At 51.9% G+C, this 23,189-nt stretch overlaps 1 protein-coding gene across 1 annotated transcript; it reads left to right on the top strand.

The window, feature by feature from the left end:
* The first annotated feature begins 1,419 nt into the window (after nt 1-1,419).
* CTSH (cathepsin H) lies at nt 1,420-22,353 on the top strand. The gene is made up of 12 exons (XM_061158835.1): nt 1,420-1,576; nt 5,666-5,697; nt 6,359-6,464; nt 7,722-7,792; nt 8,450-8,554; nt 11,020-11,106; nt 11,898-11,953; nt 13,849-13,930; nt 15,361-15,429; nt 19,110-19,216; nt 21,074-21,199; nt 21,917-22,353. Exons 1-12 carry the CDS (start codon nt 1,486-1,488, stop codon nt 21,990-21,992), a joined length of 1,008 nt encoding a protein of 335 aa, XP_061014818.1. The 5' UTR covers nt 1,420-1,485; the 3' UTR covers nt 21,993-22,353.
* Nucleotides 22,354-23,189: the final 836 nt, after the last annotated feature.

Below are 23,189 nucleotides of genomic sequence, written 5' to 3'. Positions count from 1 at the left end.
GTCCTGCCACTCTCCGGGTGGCTTGGATGGACAGAAAGAGGAGCGGTCCCTGCACACCTGAAGGATAGAACCTTGCAGAGACTGGCCAGGTTTATCCCAAGGCCAGGGGCTTAAATTTCCAAGTAGCAGCAACCATGCAGGGTCATTCCTCAGACAGTTGCCTTAAAGCATACCCAAGGGGAGGCCCAAGGGGCATCCAGACAAGGGCTGATTTATAAACTGATAAAGATCTGCTTTACCTGAAAAGACAGTGTCCTATGGCACTGCTAATCTTCATGCAGATTCAGTGTCCACCCAGAGGCACTGAGCGACCACCGTGAGGCCCTGTAAGTGCAAATTCACGAGCTGTACCCATACAGATCAAATCCAGTACAGAATTCCAGGAATCTGCTCCCCCAGGGGGCCGCACAGGCAGAGTCAGGCAGAGATGGAGGTTTCCTCCTGTCTGAGGGAGGGAGAGGGCTCAGGTCTGATGGGCCAGTGCCAACAGGCTCTGCCGCACCAAAGGCCTAGGACTCCAGAAGAGCAGAGTGAGCAATCGTGGTACTGGGAAGCACACTTACTGGGAACATTAGCATCAATGCTTGGAGCCTCAGTTTCCCCATCTGTAAAATGGAAGGGCAACAACCTGCCCCTTGGCAAGGTGATGATGTAAGTGAACAACCCGGCCCCACTGGGTGCTTGACAGGTTGTTGCAGGCAGGTCTAAGTGCCCTCTCCTCTCCCTTGAAGCAATCAATCCCTGAGCACACTGCCTTAGTTGGAAATGTTCCCTGTTCTATTTATCTCACACCTGGACTCTTACACATCCTATTCTTTTTTTTTTTTTTTCAGATTTGCAAAATAGAGAAAATGGCCCTACAGCTGCTAATATGACTTTCTCGACAGAAAGACTAAAACTCCCTGGGGGAGGGGCTTGCAGGTTTGGAACAAAGTCATAAAAACAGCGGTCTGACTGCTCTAGTTTGAGTTCATCCCAAGTCTGAAGGGCCCATCAGGGTAAGGTGAATAATGAGGGTGGGAGATGGGAGCCCTGGCGTGAGGAGAGATCAGGATATGGGGAATCTGGGCTGAGGACAGGCACCACCCTGGCCCATCCGGCCAGTCCTGGCAGATAAGCAGATGGGCAGGACCTCTGCAGACTGAGTGGTCCAACTTGTTCTTCCTTGCAGAGGAGAAGAAAGCGGAGTGATGTCCCCGGAGGAGAGGTGGACGATGAGAAGAGGGTAAGAAGGAGGCGACTGAGACCGAGGGAAGTCGAAGGCCACCATCTCTAAGGAGCAAGGGTTCCCCGGGTTGTTTTCACCCCCCACCTCTCCCAGCTCCTCCTCCCCCGCTTCCTCTCCTCCTCCCACACCCCCTCCCTCCCTCCTGCCGCCCCGCCGGCCTCCCGGCCCCGCCCCTCCCGCCGTCCCGAGCACTTTTTGGCCGCCTGCCGCGCTGCCCTCCGAGCCAGTGCGCGGGCCGAGCCGTCACAGCCGCCGCGATGTGGGCCGTCCTGCCGCTGCTCTGCGCGGGAGCCTGGCTCCTGGGTGCCCCCGCTTGCGGCGCCGCCGAGCTGGCCGTGAGCTCTTTAGGTACGGGGACTGCGGGGACGGGGACGGGGACGGGGCGCCTCCGGAGAGGAGTCGGCAGGTCGGAAACTCTGGAGAACTTGGGCGGGTGGGGACTCCGCGCTTGGGAGGAGCCGGGCAGCGCACGTCCCAGGCCCTAGGCCCTGGGGCTCTGTGGGTCGAGACCGGAGTCCAGGAACCGTGGCCTATGTGATGGGTGGGGGATGTCGGCTGGAGAAGGGGGCGGTTTGGAGGGTGAGCGTCTTGCGGGACCCGAGGAGCCAATGGATAGGTGCCCGGGGGGCCCCCCTTGCTCAGGGGTGCTAAGAGGAAACGCCCCAGTGTCCCCTTCTGCTCTCCACCCCGTACCTGGAGACTCAGAGGACCCGGATCTGCCCCTGCCAGAAGCTAGCAGGGACTTCCCAGCCTTTTCTGGCAGCTCCCAGGGACTGGGCACAGGGGATGTCCCCTGGGGTGCCTTGAGAGCCTGTTGGACCTGCCCTTTCAAGGAATGACTGTGCAGAGCCATAGCAGATTTAGCGCCTGAAAACTGAGGCTGTTTGTTCCAAAGACCCAAGGTCAAGCCCCAGGGCTCCCCTGTACAGTCCCAGGGCTTCCACTCAGGAAGCTGAGTAGTCCAGCTTCCTGCTGCTCTTACCCTCCTTCTGTTGCTGCAGATCCAGCCACCTCCCCAAGCTAAAGGCTCTCCTGAAGGCCCTCCTGCCTTGCCCACTGCCCACCACCCTCAGCCTCAACCCACCACCCACAGGCTCTGACCTTCCAAGACCGCCTGCATCCTCACCCTGAGGACAAAGAATTGTAGCCAAAGAGCAGCCTGGGGATAGGACAAAGATATCTGAGGCTGAATCTTTTCCACTAGAATCTTGCCTCATTCCTCCAGACCCATTGATACAAGGAAGCCCCCCAGTCTTGCAGACCTGGGAGGACGCCCAGCTCAGTTCAGTCCCAACTTAAAGAAACCCAGCTGCTCGCAAGCCAAGGCCGTGTGGCCTTCATGGAAGAGGAGGGCTGGTGCTGGAAGCCGTTCTTCCAGAGTAGGGTTTGGCATGCTTCTCCTGTGAATGGCCAGATAGTAAATATTTTAGGCTCTTTGTGGACCACACAGTCTCTGATCAGCTACTTAATTCTGTGCTGAAAGCAGCCAAAGGCGGTATGTAAATGAATGAGCCGGTTGTGCTCCCAGAAACTTTTACTTAGACACACTGAAGTTTGGATTCAGATGATTTTAAAGTGCTACACAATGTGGTTTTCAAAAAACATTTTTAAACGTGGATATTCTTAGCTCGTGGGCCATACAAAAACAAGTGGCAGGTCAGAGTTCTAGAATCCCTGTTCTAGATAGTACCATGTGCTCCCCGAAACAGCACATAAAGAAAGGATATGTGCTTTCTTCCAAAAGTCACAATGGACTGAAATGGGTCTGAGTTTAGTGTGCAAGTGTCACCAGATGTCCTTCTGGCCCCACTCCAAGATCACTTCTGGCTTTTTTTCCCTCTGACCTCCAACGAATGAGAAGTAGTGCTGGATTTTCACACCTGTTTGTAGCTTTTGAAACCTCTGCAGGCAAACATTGGTCAGTTGTCCTAAACTCCATCTGCCTCAAGCCCTGGTCCTAAGCTGAGATCTGTCTTCCTCTAAAGCCATCAGGCTTCCCTGGTGGCTCAGATGGTAAAGAGTCTGCTTGCCAATACAAGAGACTGGATTTGATTCCTGGGTTGGGAAGATCCCCTGGAGAAGGGAATGGCAACCCACTCCAGTATTCTTGCCTGGGAAATCCATAGACACAGGAGCCTGGCAGGCTGAAGTACATGGGGTCGCAAAGAGTCAGATACAACTGAGCAACTTTGACTTCACTTTTTCACTTCTGAAGCCATCAGCTATAATGGCTAACCAAGATTTGCAGTCCTCTAAACCCCAAGCAGGGCATATCCTGGAGAAATGTGCATTTCTTTGTCAGGAAAAATGGCTGTCACTTGGTTTCTGGAACAGATCTATGACCCACAGGGGAGAGCTAGATTCCATACAACTGTGATCTTCGAACTGCAGGGTGTGAATTGGTGGCACACATGTGTGTGCTTAGTTGTGTCCAGTTCTTTGTGACCCCATGGATGATAGCCCGCCTGGCTACTCTGTCCATGGGATTCTCCAGACAAAAATACTTGAGTGAGCTGCCATTTCCTCCTCCAGGGGATCTTTCTGACCCAGGGATCAAGCCTGTGTCTCCTGCATTGGCAGACAGATTCTTTACCACTGCACCACCTGGGAAGCCCGTGGACCAGCAGAAGAACACAGAAAAGTACCAAGTGATACCAGTACAGACAGTAAATCCATTTCCACACCGTTTACTTCCACGTGTCAGCTGCTGGGGTCCTAGAAATAATGTTTAGTAATAGAGTGCCATGTGATGTGAGGGTGTAGAAAGGAGTAGGAGGAATTGCGTGACTTTGCTCTAAAACTTGCCTTCTGTTCCCAGAAGCAATAAGCAATCCTGCTTATCTAAGCAGAATTTCTCAACCCTTTGAAAGGGCTGAGTCAAAGATCAGATTTAATGCTAACCCATTCAGAAAAACAAGTAATAATCACTCATGAATATATAAATCCATGGGGAGGGCATTGTTAATTAAGTTTAATTTACCTCATTAAGAGATGCCTCTCCAATGCAAGTTTGCTTTTTATGTTTAACAATTACTTTTCATTAGGTGTAATGTATTTGACATGTTTTTAATCAGTTGGAGTCTTAATAATGATGATGACTTCATTCAGAATGAACTTTTATAATATCCAGAGATATATGGGTCACCAGGAGTAACAGTAATTTAAATTTATACTTTCTGTGCTTGTCATTGCATAAAAGGATACTAGAGCAATTAAGTATAAACAGATACTCCCTGGGACTTCTATTGTGGTCTAGTGACTAAGACTCTGCACTTCCAGTGCAGGGGCATGGGTTTTGATCCCTGGTCAAGAAACTAGATCCTACATGCCCTGCAATGTAGCCCCCCAAAATAAATTAAACAGATGCTCCCTTAGGATAAAATTCTGTGAGATGTGAATGGAGATGGGGGTTCAAGGAGAAAAAGAAACTATATGAAATATTCAGCTCTTATAGAAGGGCTTGTTCATGTTACTGATGGTGGGTATCACGTCATGATGGTATATGGAATTCTTTGGCTAGCATCCTTTAAATACGATGGAACAGTTGTATTTTTAAATGTCATGAATTGCAATAAACTGGAGTACCTCCTTTGCAGCTATTTAAATTTGAAATGCAATTTTACATTTAAAAATGTACAAGGGTGGATATAGGAAGAGTCTACAAACAACTAGGCAGCCTGTTTTTGTAAAGTTTTCTTGAAACAGTCACACCCCTTCATTTTCACACGTAGGGTAGAGTTGAGTAGTTGTAACAGACTGTAGAGATTGCAAAGTCTATGATATTTACCATCTGTCCCTTTTAAAAAAATTGCTGACACGGGGTATATAAGGGTTTTTTAAGTATTTATTTGTGTTATCATGAATAACTAGCTCTCTGTTAAATTCAAACCTTTCGTTTTTATTTTATGTATTTATTTTTGGCCTCGCCATGCAGGATGTGGGATTAGTTCCCCAATCAGGGATCAAAGCCCCTGCAGTGGAACTACAGTCTTAATCACTGGATCAATAGGGACGTCCCGGCATATAGGTTTTTAAATTAACTTCTTAAAATATGACACAGAAGAGAACACAAATCATTAAATATGCATTTCAGTGAATTTTTCGTCATCTAAACATACTTCTGAAACTGGCATCCAAATGAAGCCACAGAACATTACCAGCACCCCACAAGCCCCCTTTGACTCCTCACTAAGTATTACCATTATCCTGATTTTTAATACCATAGCTTAATGGCATGTACTTTTTCAAAATTAATTTGGAGCACAAAAACAGTAAGAATTTAGTTCCTTTTCAAATTCTGTCTTATATACCACCATTTTGGGTGCTTTAAATTTAACCCAGTGTATTAAAATGCGAATCAGTTCTCTTGTGCCCCCACTTGGCTATAGACGTGACCACAAGGCACACAGACCTAATTTTTTTTTCTTCTTTTTGCAGAGAAGTTTCACTTTCAGTTATGGATGGTGCAGGTCAGTGTCCAACTTCTTCTTTCTGAAGTTTCTCGTTTCACTGTTTTCTGTTATCAGAACAAACTGTCCTAGATTTGAGACGATGAAGGAGGAATTACCAGCCCCCTTCCCCTGGGTCTTTCTCACATGGGGATGAGTCAAACGCTGCAAAAAGATTTGGTTAAGTGAGTTCCTTCCCACAGTGGTTTGGTCCCCAGTGGTGAAGTTGGCTAGCAGCCTTGGAAACCTTCAGATTCATTTACATTTTTTGCATTCAAATCACATTGTGTAGCTGCCTGCAAAATCAATCGAAAAACACTGGTGTGCGTATTTTTGAAAAATGGTGTTATCTGCCATGAACTTGACCTTGTGCCAGTTGCAGCGTCCAGGGCTGACCTAAGCATGACAGGTCATTCGCCTGGCCTTCTTGGTCTCCTGACTGACTCTACGGCAGCTGCATAGGCTTCATTCTGGCCACAGGCCCCTAGAGGCAGAGGGGTTCCTATATAAACTTCCCCATGCTGTGCTGAGACCCAGGGCAGTGTCCCACCTCTAATACAGTTTTCGCCTGAGAATCATGGCAGGAAGAAGACCTCCATTCCTCCTCTTAAAAGACAAAACCGTTACCCTCTGGTGAGCAGCGTCCTGTTTCCGTGACTTATTGCTGATGTGTTTATTTCAGCATCAAAAGAAATACAACTCAGAGGAGTACCGCCACAGGCTGCAGGTGTTTGCCAGCAACTTGAGGGAGATCAACGCCCACAACGCCAGGAACCACACATTTAAAAGTACGCGGAGACACCTTGCCTCCAAGCCACTTGTCCCTGGGAGGAGGGAGCAGCTCAGATCTGGAAAGAAATGAATGATTACAGGGTCCACTGGGCTTGGGAGCAGGGCAAGAGGAGAGCAGCCACCCAGGCTCTGAAGCTGGGCTTGGCCGACCTCACATTCCAGCTCTGCTGTTGTTCTCTGAGATTCAAGGGGTTGTAACTGTAGGGTGTCCCTCTGAAGGGTTGTGGTGTTCCTGCCTTCTGAGGGTCCAGCCCAGACACTGAGCCCCTGGGCTGCCGAGGGGAGCAGTGCTTCTGGACTTAGGAGCAGCTCCTTAGGACATCTACCTTCAGTCTGGGTTCATTTCACTAGAAACACATGCTACATACATTGAGGACTCAGAAGTGACGGCAATGTCGACTAAGTGAGTAACGTGGGCAGAAGCGTGAAGTGGAAGGAAACCTCAGTTTGAAACTCTTTCCTGCCTAATATTGGCTGTGTCAACCCTGGGGGGCATTGACAGCTCTGAAGTTTCACTTGACTGTCAAGTGGATATCATAAGGCTCCCCCTGCCAGGTTATGAAGACTGAAGGAGGTAACAGGTGGTGGTTCTGTACCCAGATGTCCACCAGACCTACTAACCGGGCATCTAAAAAATGGGTGCCCAGGCCCCACCCCAGGCCCACCACGTCTGCATCTCTGGGGTGCAGCCCAGACACTGGTACTGTTGCAAAGCTCCCCAGGGAATTCCGAAGCACAGTCAGGCTGACCTTGGTGTAGTAAATTACAGTTGACCCTTGAACAGTGTGGGGTTAGAGGCACTGACTGTCTGCACAGTTGAGAATCTGAGTATAACTGATTGTCTGCCCTCCATATATGCATTTCCTCCATATGTGCACTTTCTCTGTATCCACGGTTCTGCATCCCATGTTTATACCAAACTGGGATCATGTTGCACTGTAGTATTTACTATTGGAAAAAAATCCATGTATAAGTGGATCTGCCCAGTTCAAACCATGTTGTTCAAGGGTCAACTGTAAAATCAACTATAACTCAATAAAAAAATAAATTTAAAAAATTGTTTTAAAACAGTTCAACTGTGTCCGTTCCGTTTAAAAATTTAAAGGAGCCAAGTTGAAGGGCCTGTAAATAGGACATGAGGGAACATGAGATTTCATTATTTTTTCTGTTTCTTTATTAGTGATCTACTGAACACCTCTGTTTTGTTTTGTTTTTTGTTTGATTGTTTACTGTTCTGCCTTCTCTTTTTTCAGTGGGACTGAATCAATTTTCAGACATGAGCTTTGCTGAATTAAAACGCAAGTATCTTTGGTCAGAGCCTCAGGTGGGTATTATTCATTGAGACCAAATCTGAGTCTTTTCTGTTTGGCTTTTTTTTTTTTTTTTTTTATTTTCGCTGTGCTGAGTCTTCGTTTGCTGAGGGGACTTTCTTAGGTTGCAGCGAGTGGGTGCTACTCTCTGGTTGTGGTTCACAGCCTTCTCCTTGCAGTGACTTCTCTTGTTGCAGGCTCTAAGGTGCATGGGTTTCTTGGGCTTAGTTGTGGCACTTGGGCTTAGTTGCTCCGGAGCATGTGAGATCTTCCTGGAACAGGGATCAAACCTGGGTCCTCTGCATTGGCAGGCAGATTCTTGACCACTGGACCACCAGAGAAGTCCCAATGAATAATATTTTTGCATAAGTCATATCCAAAGTATTGCATGGGATGTACATTACAACTTTTTCATCATTGATCTAAAATTCAACTTTTAACTGGGTGAACTGTATTTTTATTTGCTAAATCTGCCCTCCCTGTCCTAACTGCCCCAACCTGAGCCCCCCAAAGGACCTGTCACTTAGCATTTGGAACTCATAGGATGCGATAGGATGGCTCTGACAACCATAATCTTTCTCATTCTCTTGTGGTGACTATTTTAATTACATACTTTTCCATCAGAAATGGGTTTTTTTTTCCCCTGAAAAAATTGTAATTTGTCATTTCAGAATTGCTCAGCCACCAAAAGTAACTACCTTCGAGGTACTGGTCCCTACCCAACCTCCATGGACTGGAGAAAAAAAGGAAATTTTGTCACACCAGTGAAAAATCAGGTATGCATGATGGTCCCCAGTTTTTCCTCCAAAACAGCCACATTCTCAGACAGTATGCCAGGAAGAAAAACTCAAGACAATCCTGAAACACAAAGAGTAATATCCCCCACTCCATCATTTTCATTATCTCTCTAGCTACCTTCCTCCAAAAGGCCAGGAGGTCATTGTTTTTATGGATGTAGTTCCTCTCTGGGCTGAAGTGTACCCCTTCCCTCCCGCTCCACTGCACTGTCTAAAGCTCCCCACTGACCCTAGGTGTTTCCTACAGTCACCCTAAATATCTGTGCCCTTCTGTAACTGGATACAAGACCCCATTCCTACACGTCTTTTCTTCCTGTCCTCCATCCACTCCACAAGGCACCAGGTCCAGCCCCTCCCTGGCCCTCTGCTTCCCTCAAGGGAGCTGCAGGTGGTCAAGGACCAGCGTGGAACCCAGCATTGCAGATGTGCTCTGAAGAGCGCCTCCTGCAGGGCACAGCGTGCCAGGCAAGGCAAGTGGTGGCACGGTCCTGTGCCGAGAGCTGAGGGCTGGGCGGCTGGCTGGAGGGCCCCACACACTGCTGGGTCCTGGAGAGTCTGGGCCTGGTGTCCCTGGAAGCGACAGTGCAGTGGCCATCTTCAGAAGCTTTCCCACCTCTTGCTCCCAGGAAACACAGGGTGAAGGTTCCGCTCCTGGTAGCACTTGGCTTTCTGCCGAAACTCACCATGAGAAACATTTTCTCTTTTTCTGAAACCCATGTAATGCAGCCATGATGCCCCCAGGCTCCCTGGATTCCCTGAGCCTGCCTAGTGATCTAGACGGTTCAACCAGAACCAAGAAACCAAAACGAGCCTCTGCTCCAGCAGAGGGATAGGATGAAGTCAGTCCCCTCCCCCAAGACCCCAAGGTGGCTTTTAAACCATCTGAGAATCCCGGGACAGTTCAAAGCCCAACAGGTATTCAATGTGGAAGCCTGAACCCCCTCACCCTCTGGGCAAGGAAGAAACAGAGGTCTGCCAAGAATGTTCTGGGTCCTCTCGTTAGCTAGCTATCAGGCAGGAGAGAGACCCCTGAGCAGAGGGGCCGGAACAAGGTGGTCACCCCTGTGGGTGTGTATGGTCTCTCACTGTAGCCACCATATGGTTACAGGTGCGGCGACAGGATCTGACATTAGCTCAGCATCCTCAAGGGTTCCTCACTTTACAGAGGAGGAGATGCTGAAGGTGCAAAGCAAGTGGGTCTCCGCTCAAGGCCAGGGCTGGCGGCTCAGACCTGCTCTGTCTGTCTCTTTCTTCAGTGGCCAAGCCCACCTCCTTGACCAGCCAGAGACACTCTGATCAAGCCCTCCCCTACCGCTGCCAAGGGAAGGATTTGAGAGGAAGAGACTGGGGATGGGGGGAGAGTGAAGGCTCTTTCCAGGAGACAAGCGAGGAGGAGTGGACAAGAACAGTGAGGAAAGGATCTTAGGAGACGTTTCAGAAGTAGTCTACGGATGGTTGACCCAGTGAAGGGCGGAAAAGAGACAAAGATGGGGATGAGAGAAAGATGCTAACAGCAGCTGGTATTACTGAACCCGTAGGGTAACTGCATGACTGGCAGGATCTTATCTGCGCTTCTGACAGTTCTGTGGGGCAAGCATGGTGGTTCCCGTTTTACAAGTGATGAAACTGGGGGGGTGGAGAGATGCCCCTTGCCCAGCTCACATGGTGGGTGGGGGCATGACTGTGATCTGAAGTAGGCAGGCAGGCTCCAGCACCCGACTCCTGGCCCCAGTGAGGTGTCAGGAGAGTGGTCAGTGGCTGTGATCATGGTAGAGGATGGGGAGATGGATGGCTGGGGCAGGACACACAGGGTCTATGGTATCTGGGGTATATACAGGTGGGGTCCTCTGGTAGACAGGTGTTCTGGGTCTGGGCAGAGGTCAGGGCTGAAGTGGGGTCTGGGAAGTTGTTAGTTTAACAGGACTATGGGTGAGGTTGGAGGGGTAAAGGTGAGAGAGAAGTTTCTGAAAATAGGACTTTGGTGCATCCTTCTGTTGGGAGCAATAGGAAGAAGAGAAACCAGCAGGAGATTCAGAACCAGAGGGACTTCCCAGGCAGTCCAGTGGTTAAGACTCCGAACTTCCACTGCAGAGGGTGTGGGTCGATGACTGGTTGGGGAATTAAGATCCCCTGTGCCTCGTGGTGCAAGGAAAGAAAAAAAGTAGGACATGTAGAACAGCACAGAATGGAGTCGGGAGGAACTCCGGCCCTTGCAGGACAGTGGGGGTTGGTCAGCGAGGGGCCAGATGGGGAGTGCACAGCTGCTGTTGCCCCTTTTTCACAAGTTTCAGTCTTCTCATCTGTAACATGGGGAGAAGGAAGCTGGCCACTTGGAGCTTGTGAGGATCAGCACGGACAGATGTGAGTTGGGGCTTGGTCCACTGAGGTTCTCAGGAGCCTGATGGGACCAGATCATGACTCCCCTTCTCCACTCTGGCCTCCAGGGCGGCTGCGGCAGTTGCTGGACCTTCTCCACCACCGGGGCCCTGGAGTCTGCTGTCGCCATAGCAACGGGGAAGTTGCCCTTCCTGGTGAGTGACCAGCCACGGGGCGGGGTGGGATGTGGGGGAGCCGTGGGGTCAGGGTCTCCTCCTGCAGGGGTCACAGCTTGACTCCGAGCCCTGACTTGGTGGGACAGGCCAGGCCTTCAGGCTTCTTCAGGGCTTTAGATGACAGTGGCCATGTCAGCTGGACTTTGTGTCCAGTCTCATGGACATTTGGCATGCAAACCTCCCCTGATGGTTTGGAAGGACTGAGGCTCATTCCTGAGTGGGTCTGGGTGTTCCTCAGTCTGGGAACCCGGGGCCTTCAGGAAGCAGAGCCTTCCTGGGAGGCAGCCCTGTAGGAGCTGCACCCCCTCCCAGGCTGGTCATCTTCCTGCAGGGGAGAGCGGGGACCTGTGTATTCACCCCCAGAGCCCCCAGAGCAAGGGGTGACTGTCAGACCACGGCGTCCTGCATAGGGAAGCAGGGAAAGAGAGGGCTAGACTGGCAAGGGCCACTAGGGCCCGGGAGTAGGGAAGGCCTGTCCCCTCCCTCCCACATGGCACCATGGGGGCCCACCTACCTGCACCCTTCAGGCCCCTCCTCACCCTCTCACATGCCGGCTTGGCTGCCAGGTCACTACTGAGCTCTTCCCCAGAAGGCACTGGCTCTGGCCTGGCTCCTCAGACACAGAGATGGACCTTGCCCTGGGGGAGTATAACCTGATCCTCCTGACCCAGAGCTGGCGGGGCCGCGGGTGTGTGGTCGGCTTAGGGGGCCCTGAGCTGGGGGCTCTCCCGGTGAACGCATAGCTCACCGGGTATGTGTTCCTTCTCCAGGCTGAGCAGCAGCTGGTGGACTGCGCCCAGAACTTCAACAACCACGGCTGCAAAGGGTACGTCCCAGACCAGGGTGGGGAGGCCTGGAGCCCCTTCTCATTTCCTGGCATTACTTCTTTTGGGTCTAGGAGGGGCTGAGACTCTGTCCTGGGTGGGAGCAAAATTGGCCCCGCTTAGAGGATGGTCACCCCACATACCCGAGGTCCCTCAGCTGGAGTGGGCAGAGCTGTATGCCAGGCCCCGGCCTGTCTGCTCCCAGAATCTGTCCTCTTCCCTGCTGTCACCTGGCTGTCGCCTCTCAGCACATTTGGCCTCATCCACCACCTGGGCCTCTGGGTGAGTGGCCAAAAGAATTCACAGAATGAGAAGCGCATCGTCCTGCAGGAGCAAGACCCACACACAGGTGTCTGGTCGGCTGTCTGCGAATTCTCTAGGGTAGCAGTCCCCAACCTTTGGCACCAGGGGCTGGTTTCATGGAAGACGATTTTCCCATGGACTGGGGGTGTGGGGAGGGAGATGAAGTGGGGATGGTTTCAGGATGATTCAAGTACAGTACATTTATTGTGCTTTTATTTCTAATCTAATGTTGATGATGACAGGAGGTACCCATCCGTGGCCGGGAGACTGGGGTCCCCTACTCTAAAGCTCTGGCTGCCCCAGCTCGGCAGGCTATGTGAAGGAGCTTTTCTATAGGTGAGGTGCCATGTTCAGGCAGAAACACTGTATTTTGCCAAGCCTGCTCTCCTGGCCCATTTATTTATTTATTGAGGTCTAGTTGAACTAGTGTTGTGTTAATTACTGCCATACAGCAAAATGACTCAGTTATACACATCATTGTTGTTCAGTCGGTAAGTCGTGTCCGACTCTTTGCAACCCCGTAGTTATACACATATTAAAAAGCAGAGACATCACTTTGCTGACAAAGGTCCGTATAGCCAAAGCTATGGTTTTTCCAGTAGTCATGTACCAATGTTAGAGTTGGACCATAAAGAAGGCTTAGCACCAAAGAATTGATGCCTTTGAACTGTGGTGCCGGGGAAGACTATTGAGAGTCCCTTGGACAGCAAGGAGATCAAAGCTGTCAATCCTAAAGGAAATCAACTCGAAATACTCATTGGAAGGACTGATGCTAAAGCTGAAACTCCAATACTCTGGCCACCTGATGTGAAGAGCTGATTCATTGGAAAAAACACTGATGCTGGAAAAGACTGAAGGCAGGAGGAGAAGAGGGCAGCAGAGGATGAGATGGTTGGATAGCATCATTGACTCGATGGACCTAAGTTTGAACAAACTCCGAGAATTAGTGAAGGGCAGGGAAGCCTAGCATGCTGCAGTCCATGGGGTTACAAAGAGTCAAACATGACTTAGCAACTGAACAGCAACAGTTATATACACATACATACATTATTTTTCATATTCTTTTCCATTATGGTTTATCACAGGATATTGAATATAGTTCCCTGTGCTATACAGTAGGACTTTGTTGTTTATCCATCCTAGATATACCAGTTTGCATCTGCTAACCCCAAACTCCCAGTCTGTCTACCTGCCTCCTGGCCTATTCTTCAAACGGGTTGTTAGGGATTGACTCACAGTTCCCAGTGTCTCCAGCCCTCATCTCCTCCTCACGTGCAGTGCTCTAAGACCTTTCCTGTGCACACAGGTATAAAGCCAGGCCCCTCATGTTCCCCCAGAGCAGGCTCCCAGCCTTGCCTCCCGCCCCCTCCCAGCGGCCCAGCCCTCTCCCAGGTGAGTCCTGCTTCAGCAGCAGCCAGCACAGGGGTCTCCTGCAGGGAACCACGCTCAGGCTCGTCCTGGGACTCAGGGCTGAAGTCACTACCACGGCCCTCCAGCCCTGCCAGGGCAGACGTCTGGCATGCCCCCGTCCCCGCAGGCCCTACCTCTATCGGGGCCGGTCCCAGGTAGGCACAGCTGTGTGTGCTTCTTGCAGGGGTCTCCCCAGCCAGGCCTTCGAGTACATCCGGTACAACAAGGGCATCATGGGTGAAGACACCTACCCCTACAGGGGCCAGGTAACTCAGGCAGCCTGGGCTCCATCTTCTTGGTCTGCAGGGCGCTCCATCTCTGTGCTCCCAGCCTGGGCTCCGTCTTCTTTGTCTGCAGGGTGCCGCATCTCTGTTCTCCCAACCTGGGCTCCATCTTCTTGGTCTGTAGGGCCCCCCTGGGCTCCCCCCATCTTTGTTCTCCCAGCCTGGGCTCCATCTTCTTAGTCTGCAGGGCCCCCATTTCTGTTCTTCTCCCAGCCTCAGGACACACCCCTCCCCTGCACCCTCTTGAAGACTCCTACTCCCTCCTGAATTCTCAGTGCTGTCTCTTCAAGTTCACTCCTTCGCCTCCTCTGTTCGTCTGAGCTCCAGTGCTCAGCTGTCCTGGGGCCTCTTCGCCCTATCCACGGCAGCACCGTCTCTGCGCGTGGCCTAGCCCGCACCTTCTGCTGAGGGTGCACCAGAGTGCCATCTATGGGCTTCTACACTCCGTGTCCGTGCAGACAGTACTCCTGGGCCCAGGGCCTCCCCTGCTCTCACCTCAGCCCCGCCTGTGCACTGCTGGGCACCCTGACTTTCCCCCAAACCCAGGACTCTCCTCTGGTGTTTCGCCTCCCAACAATGGGAGGCACCACCTTTTCCAAAAACCTCTTGGCTACCTGTGTCCCTTTCTCAGGGCAATCCCCCTGCCCAGACCCTCCCCCGACAGAGACCTTCTTGCTTCTGCTCCTTGGTCTGTCCTGTGTCCCTTCCCCCCCTCAGCCCTTGGTCCCCCTTCATCCTGGATCCCTGAGGGTGGTCTGTCCTGGGGCCACCCTACCCCAGGGGCTGCCAGAGTGGCCTCTCAGACCAAGCTCTGAGTACAATCAGTTCAGAACTCTTCAAAGGCTTCCCAGGGCCTGCAAGATAAACTCCAGAGTCTCCAGCCTGCCTTCCAAGTCCCTCTGCCCGAATCTGTCTGCCCAGTCTTGTCTTAGACTTCACTCTCCCCTTGGAAACCTTCCGCTCCCACCCAACCGCTTGCTACTTCCTAAACTTCAGGTCCTGCGTTGTCATCCTGACTGTCTCTCCGTCTCAGAGGGGCTTGCTCTTCCCTGCATGTGTCCTGCCTCTTGGTCATCTTTCCTGGACTGAGACTGGCCTTCACTCCCCTGCCGTGCAGGCTCTTACTTGGTTCCTTTCTCGGCAAGCCTCCTTGGACTGGGTCAGGCCCCTTCCTCATGCTCCCACCAGGGGCCACTTGAGCCCACCTCTGCCAAAGCCAGCACAGTCTCCTCCCACTGGACTGTAACGTCCTCGGGGACAAGGATGCCTCTGATTCTCTCCTAAGTGATCCCCCTCACCCAAGTCCTGGTACCTGTAGCTTTTGCTTTGTCAATGTTATCAAATTGCACGGGGTGGCGAGGGCTGGGTGAGCATCCCCAACCTGTATCCCATGACCTTTGCCCCCCGAACAGGATGGTGACTGCAAGTACCAGCCCAGTAAGGCCATCGCTTTTGTCAAGGATGTAGCCAACATCACACTGGTGAGTACCAACCCTTCTCTGCGATGGGGAACACGTCCTGATCAGGTGGCAGCCTCCACTGCTGTCGGATGCCAAGGGACATGGCATGGCAGCCTTTCTGGGCAACACAGCCCTTTGATTGAAAAGTTTTTGATTATCAATGAATGTCAGTCACCGTGATGGCAACAGGGTGTAAGTCGGAAGGGACAGAGCAGGAGTCGGCGGTCAGGTGCTCTGGTCCTGGCCCAAGTCTGCACAAATCTTCATTCTTTCTTATTTTTAATTTTTGGCTGCACTGGGCCTTCATTGCTGCACACTGGCTTTCTCTCGTTGCAGTGTGTGGGGTTCTCATTGCAGTGGCTTCTCTTATTGCGGAGCATGGGCTTCAGCAATTGCAGCATGTGGGCTCAGCAGTTGTGGTGCTCGGGCTTAGTTTTAGTTGCTCCGTGACACGTGGGACCATGGACTGAACTTGTGTCCCCTGTGTTAGATGGCGGATTCTTAACTACTGGATGACCAAGGAAGTCCCAATATTAAACACTTTAAATTACAGTCACTCAAAGATTACTTGTACTTAACAGTGAAATGATGTATATGCATCTGTGGCTATGAGTCTGGTTCACTTTTTTTTTTTTTCAAATTCACTTGTTTGGCTGCGCTGCATCTTCATTGCTGCGCACGGGCTTTCTCCAGTTTCAGCGAGTGGGGGCTACTCTTTGTTGTGGTGCACGGGCTTCTCACTGCAGTGGCTTCTCTTGTTACGGAGCACAAGCTCTAGGTGCATGAGCTTCAGTAGTTGCAGCACACAAACTCTGTAGTTGTGGTGCATTGGGCTTAATTGCTCCATGGCATGTGTCATCTTCCTGAACCAGGGATTGAACCCATGTCCCCTGCATTGGCGGATGGATTCTTAACCACTGGGCCACTAGGGAAGTCCCAACAGTAGCTTCCGTCTAATCGAAGTACGTGCCATGCAGTCGGCACTAGTAGTAAACAGGCAGTTTATGGAGTGTTCACTTCAGTTCAGTTGCTCAGGTGTGTCCAACTCTGCGACCCCATGGACTACAACACGCCAGGCTTCCTTGTCCATCACCAACTCCTGGAGCTTGCTTAAACTCATGTCCTTTGAATCAGTGATGCCATCCAGCCATCTCATCCTCTGTCGTCCCCTTCTCCTGCCTTCAATCTTTCCCAGCATCAGGGTCTTTGCCAGTGAGTCAATTCTTCACATCAGGTGGCCAAAGTTTTGGAGTTTCAGCCTCAGCACCAGTCCTTCCAATGGATATTCAGAGTTGATTTCCTTTAGGATTGACTGGTTTGATCTCCTTGCAGTCCAAGGGACTCTCAAGAGCCTTCTCCAACACCACAGTTCAAAAGCATCAATTCTTCAGTGATCAGCTTTCTTTGTAGTCCAACTCTCACATCCCTACATGACTACTGGAAAAACCATAGCTTTGACTAGATGGACCTTTGTCGACAAATTATGTCTCTGGTTTTGATTATTTGTCCAAATTGGTCATAGCTTTTTTCCCAAGGAGCAAGTGTCTTTTAATTTCATGGCTGTAGTCACCATCTGCAGTGACTTTAGAGTCCAAGAAAATAAAGCCTGTCACTATTTCCATTGTTTCCCCATCTTTTTGCCATGAGGTGATGGGACCAGATGCCATGATCTTCATTTTTTGAATGTCGAGTTTTAAGCCAGCTTTTTCAGTCTCCTCTTTCACGTTCATCAAGATGCTCTTTAGTTCCTCTTTGCTTTCTGCCATAAGGAGTGTACTAACCACTTAACTTGTGTTATTTCCTATAGACTCAAGACAACCTTAGGAGATAAGGGTCATTATTGCCTTCCTTTTATAGATGAAGAAAGGTTCAGAGTGGTTAAGTAACTTGACCAGGGCTGCAGAACTAGAAGTGTAAGCTGGATTGAAACAGAGATCATGGCATTCCAGAACCTTTAATTGGGATGTTTCTGACTATGATACATTTATCTTGAGATAATAGCCGGTTTCACTTAGACACACTCCCCAGGGGCTGACCCACTCTGGCCCATTTGAAGCCCATTAAGAGGTGGATTGGGGGTCAATCCAATCCCTTTTGCCTGGTGCCCGAGAGAAACTTGTCTGTGACACGTGCAGACCCTGAGGAACAGGCCAGCATGGGCATCCAGCCCTCCTTGGCCATGGGAATGGCCAGCCCCATGACGCCCACCGCCTCTTGGTGGGCAGGCCTTCCTGGTCTCACCGGCCCTGACAAGACCTTTGCTGAGCACAGGGAAGGAAGCAGCTTGCTTTCCAGGCAGTCATTTGCCCTTTGCAGCCAGGTCTCTGCCCCTTCTCCAGGGAGAGAGGACTGAGGAAGGCTGGTACCCTGACCTCTTCAGCCTGCCCCTCCTTCAGCAGAGCCCTGGCCTCAGCTCTTCCTTATTTCAACTCCCCAAGGTCTCTAGCCAGGGGAGTGGCCTCCTCAGCTCATGGTAACCCAGTGCTTCCCAGCACAGATGCTTTAAGAAATGCTCCTGCCTTTGACCCACCCCAGAGATGCTAACGTTATTGTCTGGGGTGCAGCTTGGGCACTGGGATTTTTTAAAGCCCCCCCAGGTAATTCTAGGGGCTTCCCAGGTGGCGCAGTGGTAAAGAATTCGCCTGCCAGTGCAGGAGACTCGGTTTCGAGCCTTGGGTTGGGAAAATCCCCTGGAGGAGGAAATGGTCACCCACACCAGTGTGGGTCACAGTCCAGGGGGTCGCAGAGAGTCCGACGCCACTGAGAGTGTGACACAAGCACAGGCGGCTCCAACCGCGGCTGTCTGCAGCTCCGCTTCAAAGCTGCGGCCCCAGGAAGCCCCGGACTTCCTCCACTGCCCCACCCGACCCCACACTGACGGGGCTGAGTCCTTCTCGGGCACACGGTCCTTTGCCAGGTCTTGTTTCTACCACCATCTGAGCCTTGTCTGCTCACGGACCTCTAACCCCGGTGTTCTATCAAAAACAACAATGAAAGCTCCTTAGACTAGATTTGTGGGCGCAGGGGTCCTGGGGATGGGAACAGGGGAGTGCCACTCACCTCTGCACCCCCGGAAGCCTCTGGCACACGGGAGGGCTGTGGCATGTGATCGTGAGTGAGTGAGTGAATGAGTCCCCACTGCACCCTGGGCTCAAACCCAAGGGGTGCGGGATTCTCTTGGAGCGAAGCAGGGAGGTCCAGCAAGGTCCAGGGAGGTCATAGGGGAGCCAGGGTTTTGAAGGAGGAGCGGTAAGCAAATAGAAAACACAAAGGATCCTGGCTGTTCACGCACAAGAGGACTGTGCTGTGCTTAATCACTGCCGTGTCTGACTCTTTGCAATCCTGTGGACTGTAGCCCACCAGGCTCCTCTGTCCATGGGATTTTCCAGACAAGAGTACTGGTGTAAGTTGCCGATTCCTTCTCCAGGGAATCTTCCCAGCTCAGATCGAACCTGTGTCTCTTTCATCTCCTGCACTGGCAGGCAGGTTTTTTACCACTGCACCACCTGGCAGGGGACCCCACACCAGCCCCCAGTGTCCAGGGCAGGCTCTGCTTATAAGGAAGGGCATGGCAGCTTTTTGGTCTAACACCCTTCTCTGTGCCTCTGTTACCTACTTTGGGGCAAAGGGCCACATTTCTCACGTGGGGTGGAGAAGTGGCAGAGACAAGTGTGTCCACCTGTCTGCCCCTCTGTCCCCAGAACGACGAGGAGGCGATGGTAGAGGCGGTGGCCCTATACAACCCCGTGAGCTTCGCCTTCGAGGTGACTGCTGACTTTATGATGTACAGAAAGGGCATCTACTCCAGGTGAGCAGGAACCCAGCATCCTCAGGGAAGGAGGGGCAGGTGAGCTCCCCATGGCCGGGCCCGGGACTCACTCTGAGCCTGACCATTTCTCCAGCCATGCCACGTTTGCTGGCCTATCACATCGCCCTGCAGCCCTGAGGGTCAGGATCCCCGGTCCCCCAGTTGGGGAGGAGGAGAGTCACACAGCGGGTCAGGGGCCCCTGTTTGAGCCCAGAGCTCCCCCTCACTCAGCAGACGAGCTGCCTCTGGTGATGAACACCTGTGTTCAAAGCTGTGAAGATATGAAACAGGGAAGGGAAAGCAGCTGCTCCCAGATGCCAGAATCCCGTGCTGAAGGGTCATCGAGGAGTTCTCTAGCATGGGCTTCCTCTCATCCATTCCTCTTGCCTGTTTTACAATGAGAGTGAGTGCAGCCACTTCCGGTCAGTCTAGCTGGTCCTAAATGCGAGTGTGTTCCAGGACTTTCTCCTCTGCTCTCTTCTTACACATGCCTTGAACTCCACGGCCAGCTGTTTGCTGAGTCTCCAAGCCCCCTTCCGCCAGCAGGTCTCTTGAGCATTAGACCCTGAGAGACAAGGGCCTCCCCACCACATGAAGCTGGACGGCCCACAGGGACCTCAGATCCTGCCTGTCTCCTCCCCCTTATCAGAGGCTGCTGCATGATCACTGCTCAGAAACATGTCCCCTCTCTCCCTGCATCTCTCCTCACCATTGCCTCCTTACTGCTTTGTTCCTGTGCCCCGACTAATGGTCCACCCTTCACCCGGAGCCAGTCAGCTTCTGAACACCCTTCTCGCCACACCACTTCTGCACACACACACACACACACACACACACACACCCATTGTCTCACATTTTAGCTTGGCTCGGGGAGCCTCTAGCATCTGTCCTTCTTTCTCCAAGCTCAAATCCCATCAGAGCCACCCTCGTCCTCCCTGTTCCACCCTGCTCCTCTGCCCATGGAATTTCCCAGGCAAGAATACCAGAGCGGGGCGCCATTTTCTACTGAGCACCCACCTTCCCAGGGAAGCCTTCCTTGCCCCCCACACCCTGCCCGTTCTGTTCCCACTTGGTCGGCTCTGCTTCCCTTGGGCTCTTGTCAGCCCCCCAGTTGTCACTGTATAGAACCAGCCTCTTTGCCCACCTGCTCCCTGCCAAAGGGAGCTTCCTAAATCCAGCAGCACAGTTGGGCACGCTGCTGGTGTCCCACACCTTGCCCCAGGCCTGACACGTGTCAACAGCTCAGTTACATATCGGTTGAATGATTGCATGACCACTGCAGCTCGTCTGCTTGAAATTCTCAGAATTTCCTCATGAGAACTAGTTCACTATCTTAAATGAGAAGCCTGTATAATTGCCCTAAATACAGAGTAATCATAAAAATTAAATACAGTGGCAACAAAGCAGTGTCATGTGAAGCTCTAGCTGGACAGTGCTGCCCTCAGAAGGCGCAGAGAGGGGCGGCTCGCTCCTTGTACTGTGAGCGGTATTGGAAAGCATCAGGTGTCAAGGCCCAGCCAGCTCCATGCTACATCTCGCTCCTTTGGGTCAACAGAACCCAAGGGGCTGAAGAGAACACTTCTGCCCTGTGACTAAACAAACGTTAACTCACCACCTTCAGTGCCTCCCAGTCCCCGCTCTGGAAAACATTGCTCTAAATCACTTGTTGGGTGTGACTGAATCATCTTTTATCCTTTCATCCTTTTTTTGGCCACGTGGCATGTGGGATCTTAGGTTCCCGATCAGGGATCAAACCCACACCCCTTGCATTGGAAGCACAGCGTCTCAACCACTGGACTACCAGAGAAATCCCACCCTTTCCATATTTTCAAGCCTTTGTTTATTTTCCTTTTCCAGTACTTCCTGTCATAAGACTCCGGATAAAGTAAACCACGCAGTGTTGGCTGTTGGGTACGGAGAAGAGAAAGGGATACCCTACTGGATCGTGAAGAACTCTTGGGGCCCCCAGTGGGGAATGAAGGGGTAAGCAGCTTCTAGGTTCCATGTGCCGAGAGGGAGGCATGACTGCCCAGGTCTGAGGGGCCCTTGGTGGGAGGGAGGGTGTGTGTCTCCTCCATCTCAGTGTGGCTTCCGAGAAGGGGCTGCTCAACGGAGGCTTAGCCCAGGCCAGAAGGAGGGGAATTTGAGGATGTAACCCTCATACCCCTCAAGAACCCTCCAGCAGCCCCTCTCCCATCCCAGACCCCAGATTATAATGACTGTGTATCCAGGCACAGGAGTCCGTTTGGCTCAGTGGGTTCTGTGACCACCGCTAGGAGATAGTCCACAACACAGGGCCCAGCTGGGATTCAGCCATATCTAGGAGGCCCTGAGGGAGAGAAACTAGAGGAACGAGTTTACCAATGGTGGACAGACCCTCCTTCTAGAAGGGGCTGCAAACAGGTGGCCTGGAGATGTATCTCAATGTGACTTTGTGTCTCTCCAAGTCTCAGACTTGATGTACTCATCTGAGGAGGGGTCCCCAACATGAGGCCAGCTAGGCAAGGCTGAGAACGGGGCCCTCAGGAGATCCTGGAGAGAAGTGAAGCAGGGACAGAATAATGGGAGAGTTCATGTGGTGGCCAAGTCAGAGGTTTCCTGGAGACCAGTAAACCCGGCGCTACTCTTTTGTGAATAAATGGGAGGGCCTAGCCCCTGGAGTCAGATCTTGGCCAGGCCTCAGCCCCTCCCTCTGCCCAGGTACTTCCTCATTGAGCGCGGGAAGAACATGTGCGGCCTTGCAGCCTGTGCCTCCTTCCCCATCCCCCTGGTGTGAGCCCCGGCGGCAATGACGGGTCAGTGGAGAAAGTGAGGACCAGGCAGTCGGGGGCCCAAGATCCTGCCCTGGAGGACGTGTTGGGAGACCACCCCCAACCCGTGGCCCTGCACTCTGCACCTCACCCCCACGCTACGCCTGGAAACCGAGAGAAAACTGGGAGGTGAATCCCACGGCGCAACAAGCCTGCCCACGTCTTCTGCCGCAGAGGTCACCACCAGCCGCGTGCCTTACGTGTGGTTTCTCAGTGATCAACCCCTTGTGGACAAGGAATATTCTTTCTTCCCAGAAGGGCTGTGTTTCACATTGGGGAGAAGCTCCACTGTCTCTTCTGTGGTCTTTAATAAACCTACAGTGGGCACCTCCTGAGCCAGGTCTGTGCTGTGGGCTGGGGTCTGGGTCTGTCTCCAGGCCCAGTCTCCTAAGAGGGAGGCACCCAGGGGTGGCTGGCTCTCTGGCTGGAAGGATGGCATGCAAGGGTGCTGGTGCAGCTGTCTCCCAGGTCGGGGGCCCTGGATGAAAGAGCAGGTTTTGCTTGATGCTTTGAATATCTGGGGAGGGAGGAGGAAGTACGCCAGGCTCTGGCAGGGCATGACTTCAACCCACAGCATTGGTTAGGAGGCCTTACTCTCCACATGGCTTCCCCATGCTCAGCTTCCTGCTCCCCATTCGCCTGCCCCGCCCCTTGGGATGCCCCTCATGTCTCCCTCACCAGCCCCTTCCTTCCCGACCCTCCTGCCACATCCACCATCCCTTCTCTTTAGAGAAAATGTGGTCTCAACCCAACATGTAGCTGTGGAGCCTCTGGCCCCTGGGGAGCAGGGTCTGCAGCATGAGTTGGTGCTGTTGTCCTACAGGTCACACTTTCCTAACAAGAAAAGCTTTCTAGACTTCCCTGGCAGTTCAGTGGTTAAGACTACACTCCCAGTGCAGGGTCGTGAGTTCAAGCCCTGGTTGGGGGAATGAAGATCCTGCATGCTGCATGGACAGCAAAAGAAAAAAAGAGGAAAAAAAAGCTTTCACGTCACTTACAGCAACTGTATTCATAATTACCCAAATGTGGAAATAACCACATTCATCATCTGACAGAAATGAAGAAAATGTGGTCTGTGCGTATGACGGAATGTTGTTCAGACATAAAAGGGAAGAAGTTCTGATACAGGCTACCACAGGGATAAACTTCAGAAACAGTACACT

Source organism: Dama dama, chromosome 13 (assembly GCF_033118175.1).
Source record: "Dama dama isolate Ldn47 chromosome 13, ASM3311817v1, whole genome shotgun sequence".
Taxonomy (NCBI): Eukaryota; Metazoa; Chordata; class Mammalia; order Artiodactyla; family Cervidae; genus Dama; species Dama dama.
This window is presented reverse-complemented; position numbering and strand designations above follow the sequence as displayed.